The sequence below is a fragment of the Xyrauchen texanus genome, chromosome 5 (genome assembly GCF_025860055.1).
Source record: "Xyrauchen texanus isolate HMW12.3.18 chromosome 5, RBS_HiC_50CHRs, whole genome shotgun sequence".
NCBI classification, from domain to species: domain Eukaryota; kingdom Metazoa; phylum Chordata; class Actinopteri; order Cypriniformes; family Catostomidae; genus Xyrauchen; species Xyrauchen texanus.
In genome coordinates, this window is record NC_068280.1 from 53,883,577 (window position 1) to 53,903,020 (window position 19,444).

Genomic DNA, 19,444 nt, shown 5'->3' on the forward strand with positions numbered 1-19,444 from the left:
CACCATCATATTCAGCATCATCTTCACCATCACCTTCATCTTCATCATCATCATCATCTTCATCATCACCTTCATCTTCAGCATCATCTTCACCATCACCTTCATCTTCATCGTCGTCATCATCTTCATCATCACCTTCATCTTCAGCATCATCTTCATCATCATCTTCATCATCACCATCATATTCAGCATCATCTTCACCATCACCTTCATCTTCATCATCGTCATCATCTTCATCATCACCTTCATCTTCAGCATCATCTTCACCATCACCTTCAGCATCATCATGATCATCATCATCATCCTCATCATCACCTTCATCTTAATCATCATCATCGTCATCACTTTCATCTTCATTATCTTCATCCTCATCTTCGTCATTCTACAGTGCAGTGTAACATATAGACTCATTGTACAGATCAGAACGAGTGAGTTTAGAGTAATTCAATCTTTACTTCAAGGACACAAATATTTTCATTTCTGAAACGATGAACTGCAGCAAACTCAACTAATAGTTACACATCGACAGATTAACTGATAAATACACACCAAAATATTATACTAAAATAATATATTATATTCAAATAATATACAATTACCCCCAAAAATATACTAAAGATAATAAAATACAGTATATTATAATAGATGAGCCAAAACATTATGAGCACTCGCAGGTGAAGTGAATGACATCTCATAACAAGGTCACATGTCAAGGTCAGGGTAGACGATCAGTTCTCGTGGTCAACATGCTGAATGCCGGAGAAATGGGCAGGAGACCGGAGCGACTTTGACAAGGGACAAATTATTATGGCCAGACAGGTCAGAGAATCTCTGAAACGGCGAGGCGTGTGGGGTGCTCCAGATCAGCAGTGGTGAGAACATACCAACAGTGGTCCAAGGAGGGACAAACCACCAACCGGTGACAGGTGACCGGGCGTTGGGCCCCCAAGGCTGTGCGAGGGCAATGAAGGCTATCTCGTCTGGTCTGAACCGACAGAAGGTACTGTGGCACAAGTCACAAACATTTTTTAATGATGGTTACGGGAGGAATGTGTCACAACACATAGTGCATCGCTGCATAGCCACAGACCAGTCAAAGTGCCCATGATGACCCATCCACCATCGAAAGCGCCAACTCTGGGCAGGCGAGCGTCAGAACTGGACCTTGCAGCAGTGGAAGAGGCTCATCTGGTCCGATGAGTCCCATTTTATTTTAATCACATGGACAGCTGTGTACATTTGTGCTGTTTACCTGGGGAAGAGATGGCTTGTAGGGTCCATGCCTCAATGGGTCAGAGCTATTTTGGCGGCATGCAGAGGAACAACAGCATGTTGGGCAGGTGGTCATAATGTTTTGGCTTATCAGTGTACATTGAGGCAGTTGTTGTACTGGTGTGAAATGTTGCTTTATCTGGCTTTAAACTTAACTGAGTTAATGTTCAACAGAACAAACTGATTACATGAATCTTGAATAGTGTTAGTGGTTAGGGTGGACTCTTTACTCTTGAGTCAGTAAACAACCACCTAGCAATCACTCAGGACACCTTAGCAACCACCTAGCAATCACTCAGGACACCTTAGCAACCACCTAGCAATCACTCACCTAGTGAGTGCTTAATAACACAATCACACATGTATTATGTGTAATAACACACGCTGCTGCTCTGTCTGTCACACACAGTTCACTCTAATCTTCTGATCTTCATCTCAAATCTTCCAGAACTCTCTCTGTCCAATCAACAGCTGTTCCTCTCATTATCCTGCTCTCTCTCTCTCTCTCTCTGTCTCTCTCTCTTTATCTGTCTCTCTGTCTGTCTCTGTCTCTCCAGGTCAGACAGGTTTGGCCGATGGTCTTCTACCTGGGTTTAATGTGGAGATTATGCCAGGTATGATGTCACCAGTTTCTGTTTCCTGTCTTATCCACCTCACTTCCTGTCTCTAATATTCTTCTGTGACTTTATTTTCTAATAATCAGCTATAAAGCATCACAATGACAATCATCTCAAAGTCTCTGATGGACGCTGTAAAGGAGAACTAAACGTGCTTTAAATGAAAACATCTGAATGAACTGCTCAAAAATATGATTTAATAAAAGTGATTCAGTTTCAGATTGCATCACACCATCATGTTATGGTTGAAATCATGTAGTGTGTGTGTGTGTGCGCGTGTGTGTGAGAGTGTGTGCGTGTGTGTGTGTGTGTGCATGTGTGTGTGTGAGTGTGTGTGTGTGCATGTGTGTGTGTGTGTGAGAGTGTGTGCGTGTGTGTGTGTGTGCGAGAGTGTGTGTGTGCATGTGTGTGTGTGCATGTGTGTGCGTGTGTGCATGTGTGCGTGTGTGCATGTGTGTGCGTGTGCATGTGTGTGTGTGAGTGTGCGTGTGTGTGTGAGAGTGTGTGCGTGTGTGTGTGCATGTGTGTGTGAAAGTGTATGCGTGTGTGTGTGCATGTGTGTGTGTGTGTGTGCATGTGTGTGCATGTGTGTGTGTGAGTGTGTGTGCGTATGTGCATGTGTGTGTGTGAGTGAGCATGTGTGTGTGTGTGCGTGTGTGTGTGTGTGAGAGCGTGTGTGTGTGTGTGTATGTGTGTGCGTGTGTGTGTGCGTGTGTGTGTGCGCGTGTGTGTGCGTGTGTGTGAGAGTGTGCGTGTGTGTGAGAGTGTGCGTGTGTGTGAGAGTGTGTGTGTGTGCGCGTGTGTGCGTGTGTGTGCGCATGTGTGCGCATGTGTGTGTGTGTGTGTGTGTGTGTGTGTGTGTGTGTGTGTGAGTGAGTGTGTGTGAGTGTGTGTGTGTGTGTGTGAGAGTGTTTGTGTGTGAGAGTGTGTGTGTGAGTGTGTGTGAGTGTGTGTGTGTGTGTGTGAGAGTGTTTGTGTGTGAGAGTGTGTGTGTGAGTGTGTGTGTGTGTGTGTGTGTGTGTGAGAGTGTTTGTGTGTGAGAGTGTGTGAGTGAGTGTGTGTGAGTGTGTGTGTGTGTGTGTGAGAGTGTTTGTGTGTGAGAGTGTGTGTGTGAGTGTGTGTGAGTGTGTGTGTGTGTGTGCGTGTGTGTGAGAGATGTTTATCAGTCATAAGAGAATATCTTCACAGAACAGTCTTCAATCAGGTCCTTGTTTTCTGGGGTGTTTATGATGTTAGCGTAATCGATGTGTTTTGATAAAAGGATTCTGTGGCAAGTTTTGTTTTACATTAAATGTCAAATTTATTTGGTCTATTTTGAACTCTGTTGCTGGATTCCAAATATTTCAGATTTCTGACCGAACCGTGATGAATGATCCGATGAAAACCAGAAACACGTGTTTGTCACATTCTTGAGAGAATACCAGTGGACAAACTCAGTCAGGCTTTATTAGTTGTTCATACAGTTACTGATTGGGTCACTTTAATGAATACTGTTTAAAACAACTAAATAAGTGCGCACACACACACACACATATATATATAAATATGAGCGGGTCAATTACACTGCCTGGCCAAAATAAAGAGTTTGTATTTCAATAAGCAGATAATGAGTCTACGATTGGATCATTATTGCAGTGATTTGTCAGCCGGCAGCGGTTCTTCTAACCCCTAACTGATGTGCAGCTCTCATTTATTAAACCATCATGTCAGAAGATGAAATGTGGTCAGAAAATATCTTGAATGATCATGATCGGAGATCACTAAACGCTTGGTGAAGTCACATCGTCAAACATCGGCAGCAGAACTCACATAAGAGCATTTCCACACGCACAATGTGACGAGACTAGGATTGGGAAGAAACAGCTGTGTGGACACTGGAAATCACTGTTAGTGAGACTAATGCAATGCACTGTGATAGAAGCATCTGTTTACCAATGAGAATCTCAGAGAGGCGGGTCCAGCTGTGCTTTACTGCTTACACATTCATGTAAACAACTTCAGACCATCAAACGCATGAAGTCATCCACTGCAAACCAAATCTACCTACGGGTATGAATAAAGTAACCTGACATCATTAATCCTGTGTGTGTGATGAATGTAATGCAGTTTTTCCTGCTCATGCACCGTTATGTGTTCTTGTGTATATATGAACTGAACAGTGATTGTATTAATTGTGTGTTGTAGAGTGGGTGTTTGTTGCATCTGTAGCTGTTGGCAGTATTCTCTTCATTGTGCTGGTCAGTGTGTGCTGGTGTCAGTGTTGTCCTCATTCCTGCTGCTGTTACGTCAGATGCTGCTGCTGCCCAGATACCTGCTGCTGCCCGCGACACTGTGAGTACTGCAAACACACCTGATCATGTGACATCACACACACCTGAACACGATGTATTGGGCTCGTTTGAGATGGGCAAGTTCTATGCACAACCGATCAGAACAATGGTTTTGTGTATCGGCAATGTGTCATCCCTAACCCAACCCTAACCCTAAATGTGTTAGATTGCAGGTAACTGCCTGAGTATTTGTGATCCACACTGCGCTCGACAGCACTGCATTGACATTTTATACACTGTTAATCACGTACATCACTATGCCAATTATTGGCCTTTGTGAAGTCCTGCCCATTTGAGAGCTATTTGACACTGAATATTTCACGCTTTTATTCGCTAAAATGTTGAAATGCACTAAGAGTTAGATGCCATTTATATGTACATGTATCACACTTGCTGAAAACACTTTTCAATAGTATATGAAGCAGGAAAAGGGTTGAAGTCAACGCCACCCACTCCGGTGCCCATGTACCCTTCATACTACATACCTGGGATGCCAACCATGGTGCCCATAGTGCCACCCTCGCTCATAGACCCTCACCTGTCCACCGCACCCTCAGTAGACAACAACATCACGCCAGGTGAGTGTACTCGGGTGAAACAAAAGCCGACTCCATGTAATGACTTTTGCTCGTGCGATATGGGGTCAGTGGCCGATACTGATATCTAGAGGATGTACGGTGGCCGATTTAAATACGATGCAGTTTAATGTTAGCAAATGAGATGTATATAAAATTACACAAGATTTACTCAGAATTCACTTTACTCAAAGTTAATATGTGAAATAACTAATTTCTCGCATTTTAATACAGACTGATTATCAAATCAAGTGATTTTAGTGTAATGAGCATCTGTTAATCAGCCATTCGGGACAGTTATTGTTACTGTAAACCTGCAAGCCTGGCCCATATATCGTGTTTCAGTAATGATAACTGTACTGCAGATGTTTATTGAGTATTTACCGTACAGTACAAGATGCACCAAAACCAGAACATGATTTACGGACACGTTAGTGAATAGTTTTGACCACAACATTTCAGAGTTACAGCATAGAAGTGTTGAATGTGAAGAATGTGATTTAGAAATGGGAATGTGGCGACGCCCTCTTCAGAGTTATAGATCTTCATGTTATTCCACATGAATGTAGAGTCATCATATTCTTTACCAAAGAGCATGTTTGTTTGTGATTTTCCTGTTAAATCTTCCAGTGATAAATAAGTCATATGAATATATTTCACTATACTGGATGATGGTGGCATTATTTGTTTTGTGCATTGTGTGTTTGTCTGGGCATTGTAATCACTTCAGGGTTTGCTTACTGATAACCATATAAAGGTAGTTAATACACATTTTCAACACAGTTTGTTTTCAAGATTGTCAGAATAGTATGCAGTTCTGATGCATTTGAGCCTTCAGAGGCATAATTCACACTGAGACTGGAAAGAGACTTCCAACAAGAAGTTTCATGTTTAACAGTGAAAAGTTCTCACTCACTCACTCACTCACACACACACACACACACACACACACACACACACACACACACACACACACACTTGTGTGATGTATATCCTGCAGTGCGGAGTGGTTTCCATTTGAAGTCTGTGTCAGAGCAGAGTCAGAGCACTCTGAAGGTGCTGCAGTACGTGGAGAATCAGCTTGCTCACTTCAACCCATCGCAGACGCTAAGCAGCAAACATGACTGTAAGATCCAAACAACAATCCAGACGTCCACTGCATTAGACCACTGCACGAACCATTGAATTATCCACTGCACATGTCCACTGCATGATCCAATGCATGATCTACTGCACATGTCCACTGCATGATCCACTGCAGACGCTCACTTCATGATCCTCTGCACATGCCCACTATATGATCCTCTGCACACGCCCATTGCATCATCCTCTACATACCCCCACTGCATGATCCTCTACACCCCCCACTGTATGATCCTCTACACCCCCCACTGTATGATCCTCTACACCCCTCCACTGTATGATCCTCGACACCCCCCCACTGCATGATCCTCTACACCCCCCCACTGTATGATCCTCTGCACACGCCCACTGCATCATCCTCTACACCCCCCCACTGCATGATCCTCTACACCCCCCACTGTATGATCCTCTGCACACGCCCACTGCATCATCCTCTACACACCCCCACTGTATGATCCTCTACACACCCCCACTGCGTGATCCTCTACACCCCCCACTGTATGATCCTCTACACCCTCCCACTGCATGATCCTCTACACCCCCCACTGTATGATCCTCTGCACACGCCCACTGCATCATCCTCTACACACCCCCACTGTATCATCCTCTACACCCCCCCACTGTATGAGCCTCTACACACCCCCGCTGCATCATCCTCTACACCCCTCCACTGTATGATCCTCTACACCCCCCCACTGCATGATCCTCTACACCCCCCACTGTATGATCCTCTGCACACGCCCACTGCATCATCCTCTACACCCCCCACTGCATGATCCTCTACACCCCCCACTGTATGATCCTCTGCACACGCCCACTGCATCATCCTCTACACACCCCCACTGTATGATCCTCTACACACCCCCCCACTGTATGATCCTCTGCACACGCCCACTGCATCATCCTTTACACACCCCCACTGTATGATCCTCTACACCCCCCCACTGCATCATCCTCTACACCCCCCCACTGTATGATCCTCTACACAGCCCCACTGCATCATCCTCTACACACCCCCACTGCATCATCCTCTACACACCCCCACTGCATCATCCTCTACATTCTCCCACTGTATGATCCTCTACACACCCCCACTGCATGATCCTCTACACCCCCCACTGTATGATCCTCTGCACACGCCCACTGCATGATCCTCAACACACCCCCACTGCATCATCCTCTACACACCCCCACTGCATCATCCTATACACACTCCCACTGTATGATCCTCTACACAACCCCACTGTATGATTCTCTACACACCCCCACTGCATCATCCTCTACACACCCTCACTGCATCATCCTCTACACACCCCCACTGTATGATCCTCTACACAACCCCACTGTATGATCCTCTACACACTCACACTGCATCATCCTCTACACACGCCCACTGCATCATCCTCTACACACCCCCATTGCATCATCCTCTACACACCCCACTGTATGATCCTCTACACACACCCACTGTATGATCCTCTACACACCCCCACTGCATCATCCTCTACACACCCCCACTGTATGATCCTCTGCACACCCCCACTGTGTGATCCTCTGTCTTTATTTGCCCACTGCATGATCCTCTACACACCCCCATTGCATCATCCTCTACACACCCCCACTGTACGATCCTCTACACACGCCCACTGTATGATCCTCTGCACACCCCCATTGTATGATCCTCTGTCTTTTTTGCAAACTGCATGATCCTCTACACACGCCCACTGCATCATCCCTCTACACCCCCCACTGCATGATCCTCTACACCCCCCCACTGTATGATCCTCTGCACACGCCCACTGCATCATCCTCTACACACCCCCACTGTATGATCCTCTACACACCCCCACTGTATGATCCTCTACACACCCCCACTGCATGATCCTCTACACACCCCCACTGTATGATCCTCTACACACCCCCAATGTATGATCCTCTACACACCCCCACTGTATGATTCTCTACACACCCCCACTGTATGATCCTCTACACACGCCCACTGCATCATCCTCTACAACCCCCCACTGTATGATTCTCTATACACCCCCACTGCATGATCCTCTACGCACTCACACTGCATCATCCTCTACACACGCCCACTGCATCATCCTCTACACAACCCCACTGCATGATCCTCTACACCCCCCCACTGTATGATCCTCTGCACACGCCCACTGCATCATCCTCTACACACCCCACTGCATCATCCTCTACACACCCCCATTGCATCATCCTCTACACACCCCACTGTATGATCCTCTACACACCCCCACTGCATCATCCTCTACACACCCCCACTGTATGATCCTCTGCACACCCCCACTGTGTGATCCCCTGTCTTTATTTGCCCACTGCATGATCCTTTACACACCCCCATTGCATCATCCTCTACACACCCCCACTGTATGATCCTCTACACACGCCCACTGTATGATCCTCTACACACCCCCACTGCATCATCCTCTACACACCCCACTGTATGATCCTCTGCACACCCCCACTGTGTGATCCTCTGTCTTTATTTGCCCACTGCATCATCCTCTACACACGCCCACTGCATCATCCTCTACACACCCCCACTGTATGATCCTCTGCACACCCCCACTGTGTGATCCTCTGTCTTTATTTGCCCACTGCAGGATCCTCTACACACGCCCACTGCATCATCCTCTACACACCCCCACTGCATCATCCTCTACACCCCCACTGTATGATCCTCTGCACACCCCCATTGTATGATCCTCTGTCTTTTTTGCAAACTGTATGATCCTCTGCACACGCCCACTGCATCATCCTCTACACACCCCACTGCATCATCCTCTACACACCCCCATTGCATCATCCTCTACACACCCCACTGTATGATCCTCTACACACGCCCACTGTATGATCCTCTACACACCCCCACTGCATCATCCTCTACACACCCCCACTGTATGATCCTCTGCACACCCCCACTGTGTGATCCCCTGTCTTTATTTGCCCACTGCATGATCCTTTACACACCCCCATTGCATCATCCTCTACACACCCCCACTGTATGATCCTCTACACACGCCCACTGTATGATCCTCTACACACCCCCACTGCATCATCCTCTACACACCCCCACTGTATGATCCTCTGCACACCCCCACTGTGTGATCCTCTGTCTTTATTTGCCCACTGCATCATCCTCTACACACGCCCACTGCATCATCCTCTACACACCCCCACTGTATGATCCTCTGCACACCCCCACTGTGTGATCCTCTGTCTTTATTTGCCCACTGCAGGATCCTCTACACACGCCCACTGCATCATCCTCTACACACCCCCACTGCATCATCCTCTACACCCCACTGTATGATCCTCTGCACACCCCCATTGTATGATCCTCTGTCTTTTTTGCAAACTGCATGATCCTCTACACACTCCCACTGCATCATCCCTCTACACTCCCCACTGCATGATACTCTACACACGCCCACTGCATCATCCTCTACACACCCCCACTGTATGATCCTCTACACACCCCCACTGCATGATCCTCTACACACCCCTACTGTATGATCCTCTACACACCCCCACTGTATGATCCTCTACACACCCCCACTGTATGATCCTCTACACACCCCCACTGTATGATTCTCTACACACCCCCACTGTATGATCCTCTACACATGCCCACTGCATCATCCTCTACACCCCCACTGCATGATCCTCTGTCTTTATATGCCCACTGCATGATCCTCTGCACATGCCCACTGTATGATCCACTACACACGCCCACTGCATCATCCTCTACACATGCCCACTGCATCATCCTCTACACACCCCCACTGTATGATCCTCTACACACGCCCACTGCATCATCCTCTACACACCCCCACTGTGTGATCCTCTACACACGCCCACTGCATCATCCTCTACACACCCCCACTGTATGATCCTCTACAGACGCCCACTGTATGATCCTCTACACACGCCCACTGTATGATCCTCTACACACGCCCACTGTATGATCCTCTACACACCCCCACTGTATGATCCTCTACACATCCCCACTGCATCATCCTCTACACACCCCCACTGTGTGATCCTCTACACACGCCCACTGTATGATCCTCTACACACGCCCACTGTATTATCCTCTACACACGCCCACTGTATGATCCTCTACACACGCCCACTGTATGATCCTCTACACATCCCCACTGTATGATCCTCTGTCTATATATACCCACTGGATTATACACTACACTTGTATTGTCTCTATCTGGGATGTGTAGGAGCTGCATGTCTTTTCACTGAACACAATGCTCTCAGAAGCCCTTCATGCTTTCACTTCTTTCCATGTTCTTCTGTAAATGTTGCTTTGTGTTCTTATAAAATCAACATTAGAGCAGTTCATGTCAAATATTTTACTTAGAGTGACCGTTTACAGATCTCCATCTGATCTCTGTTTATTTGCAGCCTGCAGTATGTCTGAGTTGAGTTCATTACATGATGCAGAAAATGACTTCCATCAAATGTATCAACAAGTCCAAAAGAAGGCTCTACCAGCCATCCCTGACCTCGACGACCCCCCTGATCTCCTGACCACAGATTTATCAGCCGCTCATGATGGAAGAGGCATACGACAGCCACATCATAGAAATCGGGTGGCGGATGAAAATCCCAGGTTACAGAAAAATTAATTTATTTATTTATTTTCTCCCCTTTTTCTCCCCAATCTGTAACGCCCAATTCCCAAGTCCTCATGGTGGTGTAGTGACTCAATCCGGGTGACGGAGGACGAATCTCAGTTGCCGCCGCATCTGAGACCGTCAATCCGCGCATCTTATCACGTGACATGTTGAGCGCGTTACCGTGGAGATGTAGCGCATGTGGAGGCTTCACACTATTCTCCGCAGCATCCACACACAACTCACCACACGCCCCACCGAGAGCGAGAACCACATTATAGTGACCACGAGGAGGTTACCCCATGTGACTCTACCCTCCCTAGCAACCGGTCCAATTTGGTTGCTAAGGAGACCTGACTGGAGTCACTCAGCACGCCCTGGATTCAAACTCACGACTCCAGGGGTGATAGTCAGTATCAATACTCAACAGAAGAATAGACATTTCTGTCAGAATCCCCTGTATAAATTAGAGCATTTGTCTAAATACACAATGACCAGTTTATCATATTGAATTTTTATGTATCATGAAGTGTTTTTGGTTTTTGCAGGTGGAACCCTCGCTCCGAACACTTACAGAGGAAGGCCTTCCAGGACCGTGGACGCACTGGATCTTTGGATGAGCTTGAAGAGTTTGCAATGACATATATGCAGCGAGGTCGTCACGACTTCGATAACAGGGGGGACAACTACAGAGGGCATGAACAGGAGCGCGCGAGGGAAAGAGAGCGAGAATGTGAGCTGGAACGTGACTGTTATCCATTTCCCTGTTCCAAACGTTATTCTCCGAAAGACAGTCCAGTGCAACGCCCACCAAAGCCCCCACCCGTACCTGGGAAATGCCGGGACACCTGGGAGAGTGATCAGCCGCAGCGGGATCCACGAGATCGTGTACAGATCGAGAGGCGTGACTATGACGATGCCCTACTCAACAGTTTACTGGAGCGTAAATCTAAAGCGGTGAAAAGCATTTCTTCTAAAGCAGGACGGACAGAGGAAGACTCCAACATGCCTTCCAGAAACAGTTCCAAAAAGAGTAGCGAGCATTTCTCCAGCAGGTCTCCAAGCAACCCGTCACCTCACCAACGGACGGCAGAAGAGAATGAATCTTTGCCGTCCTACACAGAGAGGCAAACAGAGCGTTCCTGTGCAACGGAGTCTGGACAACGACCTTTCAACTACACCCGCTCCAGTCATGGCTCCTCGCCAAATGCTCAGGAGAGCAGAGAGGAGCCAAACCACCCTCGTAAAGTGGTGAGTTATCTGTAGGACTCTTTGTTCCTTTAGCAGGGCATTAAACCCTCACAGAACTGAGTTTAAATGGATGCACCGATGCAATGAAAGAAAAGCCCCATTTCATAAAAAGAAGCCCTTAGAAAGGCAATTCAGTATTTGTAGTCCTTAGAGTGTATCAACACTTAAAGGTGTAGTGATTCATTTTTTCTCTGTTAAAAGCTTTTATCATCCTAGGACGGGACAATCTGTTTGTACAACCAATGGCAGAATGTTCAGAGAACGAGTTTAAAAACAATGATTAGGTGTGTTCGACTTTATGCAGCGCTGCACAGGCCAAAAGTTAACTGGCTTGATACAATGAATGGCGGGTAAAACTGTTGCCATGCTACTGCGTCACCATGATGCACGCCAACGCAATGTAGCGAGACCAGTCGCATGGGTCAGCCGCTGCAGTTTCTCCGAAGCAGCTTTACTGATGACGACAGTTTATTGACCAGACTCTCTGATGACAACGATAACGTTTCATTCACATGTTCAGCTCTGCAAAACTCTCACAAATCCATGTTTTTATAAAAGTAGAAATCTCTTTTTATGTAAACTTATATCATGTTTATTAAAAACAGTTCCATTTGTTTTTAGTTCAGTGTTTATACTGATGCCTTGTTGGTATTAAAATAACGTATCAGACTTTTACATACAGGCCCTGTATAATAAATAGTATATTATTGGAGTACATAGACAAATAAATGACTTTATCAGCCAAATATCTAAAGACAATTAGTCATTAATCTTACGGTTCAATTAATATCCTTTAGTTTTAAAAATAATCCACAAACATCTACTCAATTGATACATGACTTGCGTTACACATCGTCCTAGATAACTAAAGTTTTGTGTTCACAGTCGCCTTTGTCGTGCTCACGGGGGCTAAAGACAAATACTTTTTAAGACCAGACTTTCAATGAAACTACAGACATTACAGCATCATTCTGTAAAGCTGCTTTGGAATGATCTGGATTGTGAAAATAAGATAATGGTGTTTTTGAATATTTCATCGTGAGTATTTCATCTGTAATAAAGGAAACAATCAGAGATTCAGCACACTCCCTCGATCTGCAGATCGGTGAAGAGAGGCGAGTTGAAGTCGAACACACCTAATGTTTTTGGTGTCTCCTCGTGTGATATTGTGGCCTGCAGATTTTGGAGATCCTTCACAACAAGTTCTATAATATGAATTAAATAGAGAATGCAAAAATGATCCATAAATTTGACATTTTACACAAAAGCACTCTGTAAGATTTCCTCTTGCCAGTCATCAACATTCTTATTTATTTCAATCATTATATTGTATATAAATCATATATTTCTCTTATAGACATTTTCTGATGAACCAAGTGCACGGTTTAATTCCGATGTAGGTCTTTCAATTACGGTTCGATTTGTACCTCGATTTGACAACAGAAAATAACCTGTACACAGGTAACGAGTATGTTAAGAAAGCCAAAAATAAGCGCTTGCTTGCTACTTAATTCCTCCCCAAAATGTGTTTGAAGCCTCCACAGTGTTGAAACTAACACAACTAGCGTTACAGTAATGATCATCAAACGTGAGCAGCTTCATATTAAACTCCTAAAGAAATAAAGATCAGGTTTCTGAGTCAAACTAACGTTCTTAAAGGAATATTTCATGTTAAATGTTCAGTGTCTGTATCATGCTGTCCTGAGAAACGTATAGAGGGTTAGAATACACGTCTATGAGGTGACGTATCGCTCATATTGCCCCATACATTCATGGGGCAGTGGTGGCTCAGCGGTTAAGGCTCTGGGTTACTGATCAGAAGGTCGTGGGTTCAAGCCCCAACACCACCAAGACACCACTGTTGGGCCCTTGAGCAAGGCCCTTGAACCTATCTGCTCCAGGGGCGCCGTATCATGGCTGACCCTGCACTCTGACCCCAGCTTAGCTTAGCTTAGATGGGATATGTGAAAAATAAATAATTTCACCATGTATATGCAGAAATGTATGTATAATGTGTGACAATTGGTCAAATTAAATTAAATTAAATTAATTACATTCCCTCTATAAGCTCACAGACCGGTGCTGTCAGTAGAGCTTTAATTGCATTTAATACTCACAACTTAATCCTTTAACCTCCTGAGACACGAGTGTGTCTGCTGTGTGCATTTTCCATTTCCCTTTTTCATTTTTAACTAGAAGCATCTAATAAACAAGCAAACAAAAACTAAATAAGTCCTAAAAATGCATGTCCTCATATGTGGACAGAGGGACTAAGTTGCGAATAATATTTTGAATAATACTAAGCTATAGAAAGTCTGATTTATGAAGCTTTCAAGCCGAGTATAGAGTTAACGTAACAAAGTGTCCCATCCTCCATCGTGACCGAGTCCAGCGCACTCTCCGTCCCATTCCTCGCCGGTCTAGAGAGCGTCCATTTCGTCAAACCTCTTCCACTTTTCCTTGATGGTTCTGTCGTCACTTAAGTTTATTTAACTTTTCCCTGCACTGTTGGTCGGTCCGGTGGTGTCCGTGTGTGGGCGACAGCTGAGACACTTCCTGAGAGACTTTTACGTTTCGTTCGTCACTAACGAGAGGAACATCTGCACCTCGTTTATTGACCACGGCGTGGTTTTGTGCACGGCCATTTCTTTTTACAATCTGAAAGTCACGTGAACAAATGATACTGCTATCGCTAATGCTAACTTAAAACTAGCGTGTTGATGTCACGTGTCGGAAATCCAGTGACGCCGGCAGTGACGATTCTCTCTGACCAATCAGTGATCTGCAGGATTATGACGTCACATTTAGTGTCGGCTCAGCTCACTTGGAACCTCGACCGAGGTGGCACTAAAAAAGTACCAGGTAACAGATACTATCCACAGCGGAAACCCCAAAAACTGAGTCGAGTCGAGTCGTGCTGTGGAAAAGCCCCATTTACAGACATTACAATTTTCAATAATACTAAACTATATATAGAAAGTCTGATTTTTTTCATCAGATTGTTTATGATGTTTATGATTGTTCCAGGAGTGTTGATTATTCATGTTACAGACATCATAATTGATCATAATGAATTCAGATTGAACGTCCAGCATCATCCAATCACTGTCAATCATGTTCAAATAAAACATTATAAATGTTGAATCTATGAACTGATGATCATTGAGTGTCCAAACATCATCTGCAGCCTGAAACTGAACTTATGATCCGATTTTAGGAGTGAACACACTTAACTGCACAGAGAGCTATAGGATACTCCCTTGCTCCCTATTTAGTGCATGACTTAACCTCCAGTGTGCTGTCTGTCTGCACTGATCTCAGAACAGTTATAGGAGAGATATAGGATGCTCCCTTGCTCCCTATTTAGTGCATGACTTAACCTCCAGTGTGCTGTCTGTCTGCACTGGTCTCAGAACAGTTATAGAGAGATATAGGATGCTCCCTTGCTCCCTATTTAGTGCATGACTTAACCTCCAGTGTGCTGTCTGTCTGCACTGGTCTCAGAACAGTTATAGAGAGATATAGGATGCTCCCTTGCTCCCTATTTAGTGCACGACTTAACCTCCAGTGTGTTGTCTGTCTGCACTGGTCTCAGAACAGTTAGAAATCTTATTTTCATCATAACTGCATATAAAGCCTCTGAAAGACACATTTATTCTCAATGTGATATACAGTAATTATAGGAATGCATTTATTAATGTTAATCTATAGAACCGTATTGTACAGAGATAATAAAACAAAATATCAAATATAATTGAATATATTATAATGAAGTGAAAATATGTGTTAATGTTGAAAATTATCAAAAAGTAACAACTAACATGTTTTTCTACTTTTAAGGAGATGTGTGCCAATGCAAGTGAACATCATGTTTATCAGCGAAAAATGAAAAACAAAAGTAAAGCGACATATCAAATTAAATTAGAGACTTTCGTCTTCATATCCGAACAGGTTTCAATACAAAAAGTAGAGAGATTTCTGAGCAGAGGCACTTTTGTTGGTGCTGAAATCAGTATCATGTTGTTGTCATGTGACTCGATGCATCAGAAGTTTAACCCTTAAATGACAGTCTGGTGTCGTGAACAGTATTTATTCAGTTTCAATTCATGATGCATTACGTGTAGCGCAGCCACAATACAACGTGCACACACGTGGACTCGGGTCGCACAAGGTTTGTATTGTTAATTGTGTATATTGTGAAATGTCAACACAGACACTCTCCGTCTGATGCTACGAGAGAAACTGAGGAGAAATCCTGAAGGAAATCTTATTGAGTGCAACTGAAACAATCATTAAGTGTTGCAGGTTTTGCTTTATAATATGTATTTTTTTCTTTTCTTTTGTGTGTGTGTAATACTAATCACTGACAGCGCTTCACCTGCCGACTGTTCACACGCTCACCGCTAGTCAACGCTAAACTAACCCATCATCATCATCATCATCATCGTCATCGGGCTGTGCTGGTTCTGCTCACTCTCTCTTGTGTCTCTCTCTGAACAGAACACACTCCTCTTCAGAGATTCACTGATAGTCTGATGTCCTGACACACACACGACGAGTCACCGCTTGCAAATATCCCAACACCTCTTCTGCAAACACACTCCGTCCGCTGGACTATTAACCTCTGCAACTGTGGACAAACTGACGTCTGTGATTAGGGCCTGAACCCCCTGAAAGGAAGAACAGAACAAACCTTTTAGTTCCGGTGTTGAAGTGTTTCATGTTGATACAGGAAGTTGGTGCGAAACATTTGGAAGCGCTCATCTTTAGTTTACGTCACAGCTGTAAACATGTTTATTATTTGATACTGCTAGTCGGTGGCTAAAGGTATTTATAATTTAGGAAGCACATTGTCATTCCAGAGAGCATTTGATTGGACCAGACTTTGTACGGAGATGATGTCATCAATATTTGTGGTCCATTTACTCAAAGTTTATTTTGTCATCTTTGAGAAGTACACTAGCATGTAGAACTAACATGACCAAAAGCAACACAGTTGACCCTTCACCAAGCCCCGCCTTAAAGGCGCTTCTGACCAATCCTGTCTTAGCAACTGTTGCCCTGCCGCCATTACTCCGACACGCGTTTGCCTTTTCACAATGGGAGTCTATGGGAGGAATGTGTGTTTCAGTTCTTTTAAGAGGGATTTTAATAAAAATAATCCAAAAAATTTACGAAATGTTGTTGCCGGGTCATTTATAATTGTGACACGAGTCACCCAGAGAGGAAACACAAGTTTTTGTCTGTCTTTTAAAATACAAATCTTGCAAGCATGTTCTGGATTAAACCGTGTCGGTCCTCGTTCCCAAATGAACATAGAACATCTGCAACGACATCTACTCCAAGATACATTAAAGCTAATAACTGAACGTTTATTCATGTATTGATTCAGTAAATAAAGATTGTTTAGCATCATAATGAGTGTTTTTAGCAGTTTTGTTCACTTACGCTAATGTTATTAGATGTGTAATCGCTATTAAATGAAGATTTTCTCTTTTCAAGTGACTTTGATAATCGTCTGATTCACAGTCTCCACCGTTTTTAATCACATTACTGTGTAATTTAACCATTTCTTTTACACAAAACTTCAGATGAAATGCATTACAATGTCTCTCTTCACACCAGCACAGGTAAAAACATTATCCTTTCCGTGTATGAGAATATTATCCAAACACCACATCGTTCACGGCAATCTTCCATTCAGTCCTAACAGTAACCAAGGGGGGCGGAGCTTAGCAAAGTGTCAGTTTTGATGTCATGAGGACATTCATGTTCAATGAAGCTTCATTCATAAAGGTACAATAACTCATCACTTAAATGGATTAATGTTCATGAATATAGTTGAATAATAAAGTAACTGGAGGATATTTATATAACTGAGTTTCCACTACTGTAATGATCTCCGATGAAGACGAGTGTCTTCTTGTTTGTAATGTAAAAATGTAGTCCGCTGAGGCTTAATGACATCAGATATTTTTGAGGCATCAATGTTATAAATGATAATATTTCAAGTGTTCAGAATTACTGACCAAATGTAGATGTTAAATAAATAAGATGCATTACGTAGTTTCAGATCTGGTCAATTGTTCTCGAGAAACTCTTGCAATCATCTGCCGATCCCTTCCCACATCACATCACTGTTGCAGTATCCTGCTGACACCAGCGACCTCCACCATGACATCACTACACGATGAGGTCATCACTGTTTGTGTTCTCTGTCACACAGTAAATGATGTTCATTGTAACTGTTACATGCTAACCTACAGTGCCTTAACTTTACATTAGCATTCCTTTATATTCATACATCTCTGTTTCACGTGTTTGTCATGTTATGTATCAAATCTAAATAATTTTTGTAGCATTACGTGAGAAATGGTTAATATAATGACAACTTTGCTATGAGGACTGAAAAACATTTTTATGCAACTTTGTTTACATTTTTGCATTTGTTTACATTTTATATAAAATATGTGTATTTTCTGTATACAGGCTCATGTTAACTATATCATCAAATTAATTTGAATAAAAATCATGTCATTTTAACTCACAGAATCGTTTGATCATTTATTTATGTTTTTGCCTGTAGCTTCATATTACTGTTATATACTTGTTGGTTTTAATATTATTATAATAACTTTATTACAGCTACATTGTAAGTGCAGTGATTGTCATTGCACGCTTGTAGTTTAGGGAAATTAGTGCGCTAAATCAGATCAAACCTACCTTTGGGGACATTTTAGGACATCCTTATTTGGGGCAAGAAAAAAGATCCTTACATAAATTAAATATTTGTATTAAATATTTTTTAATAACACAAAGTTTTCCAGTAGGGTTAGGTTGTGGGTTAGGGTTACTCTATTGTTATACTTAGCTTTGTATAAAAACAATAAGAGTTTATGGTACGGTACGTCCCCATTTAGATAGTAAATGTGTGTGTGTGTAAATCAGTGTTTACTCAGTGTGAGTCATGCCTCTTTGTTTATTGTTTAAACAAATAAACACTAGCCTGTTACAAACACACTACATGACTTTTCTTACATTTTGAGATGGAAACCACACACACACACCCACATACACACAAACACATACACCCACATATACACATACACACACACCCACATACATCCACATATACACACACACACACACACCCACATACATCCACACACACACACACACATACACCTACATACACACACACATACACCCACATACACCTACATACACACGCACACATACACCTACATACACACACACACATACACCTACATACACACACACAAACGCACACACACACATACGCACGCACACACATACGCACGCACACACATGCACACACACACACGTACACCCACACACACAAAAGCGCGCACGCACACACACGCGCAAACACACATACACCTACATACACGCACGCACACACACATACACACAAACACATACATCCACATATACACACACACACGCTCTTTCTCAAGCCTTTTGATATTTCTATCTCTAACAGGCTTGAATCTCTTGTGTTTCTTCACTGTGAGATCATGTTTATGTTGATCCTATAAAGTTGTTTATGTGCCTTGCAGGTATTTAGC

At 43.7% G+C, this 19,444-nt stretch overlaps 1 protein-coding gene across 5 annotated transcripts in view; it reads left to right on the forward strand.

Moving 5' to 3' along the window:
- The window catches only part of LOC127643632 (immunoglobulin-like domain-containing receptor 1), a 66,401-nt gene that overhangs the window by 25,159 nt on the left and 21,798 nt on the right, over window positions 1–19,444 (forward strand). Inside the window, exons 4-11 of one of the 5 annotated variants that reach the window (XM_052126426.1) lie at window positions 1,830–1,886; window positions 4,074–4,220; window positions 4,633–4,797; window positions 5,795–5,920; window positions 10,393–10,600; window positions 11,153–11,855; window positions 13,213–13,316; window positions 16,356–18,393. In XM_052126426.1, the coding sequence (XP_051982386.1) occupies window positions 1,830–1,886; window positions 4,074–4,220; window positions 4,633–4,797; window positions 5,795–5,920; window positions 10,393–10,600; window positions 11,153–11,855; window positions 13,213–13,305 (1,499 nt within the window). In that variant the 3' untranslated portion in view covers window positions 13,306–13,316; window positions 16,356–18,393. Of the gene's footprint in view, window positions 1–1,829; window positions 1,887–4,073; window positions 4,221–4,632; window positions 4,798–5,794; window positions 5,921–10,392; window positions 10,601–11,152; window positions 11,856–13,212; window positions 13,317–16,355; window positions 18,394–19,444 lie in introns of those variants that run through there. The other 4 variants (XM_052126428.1, XM_052126427.1, XM_052126424.1 and 1 more) reach the window with 4 other exon arrangements.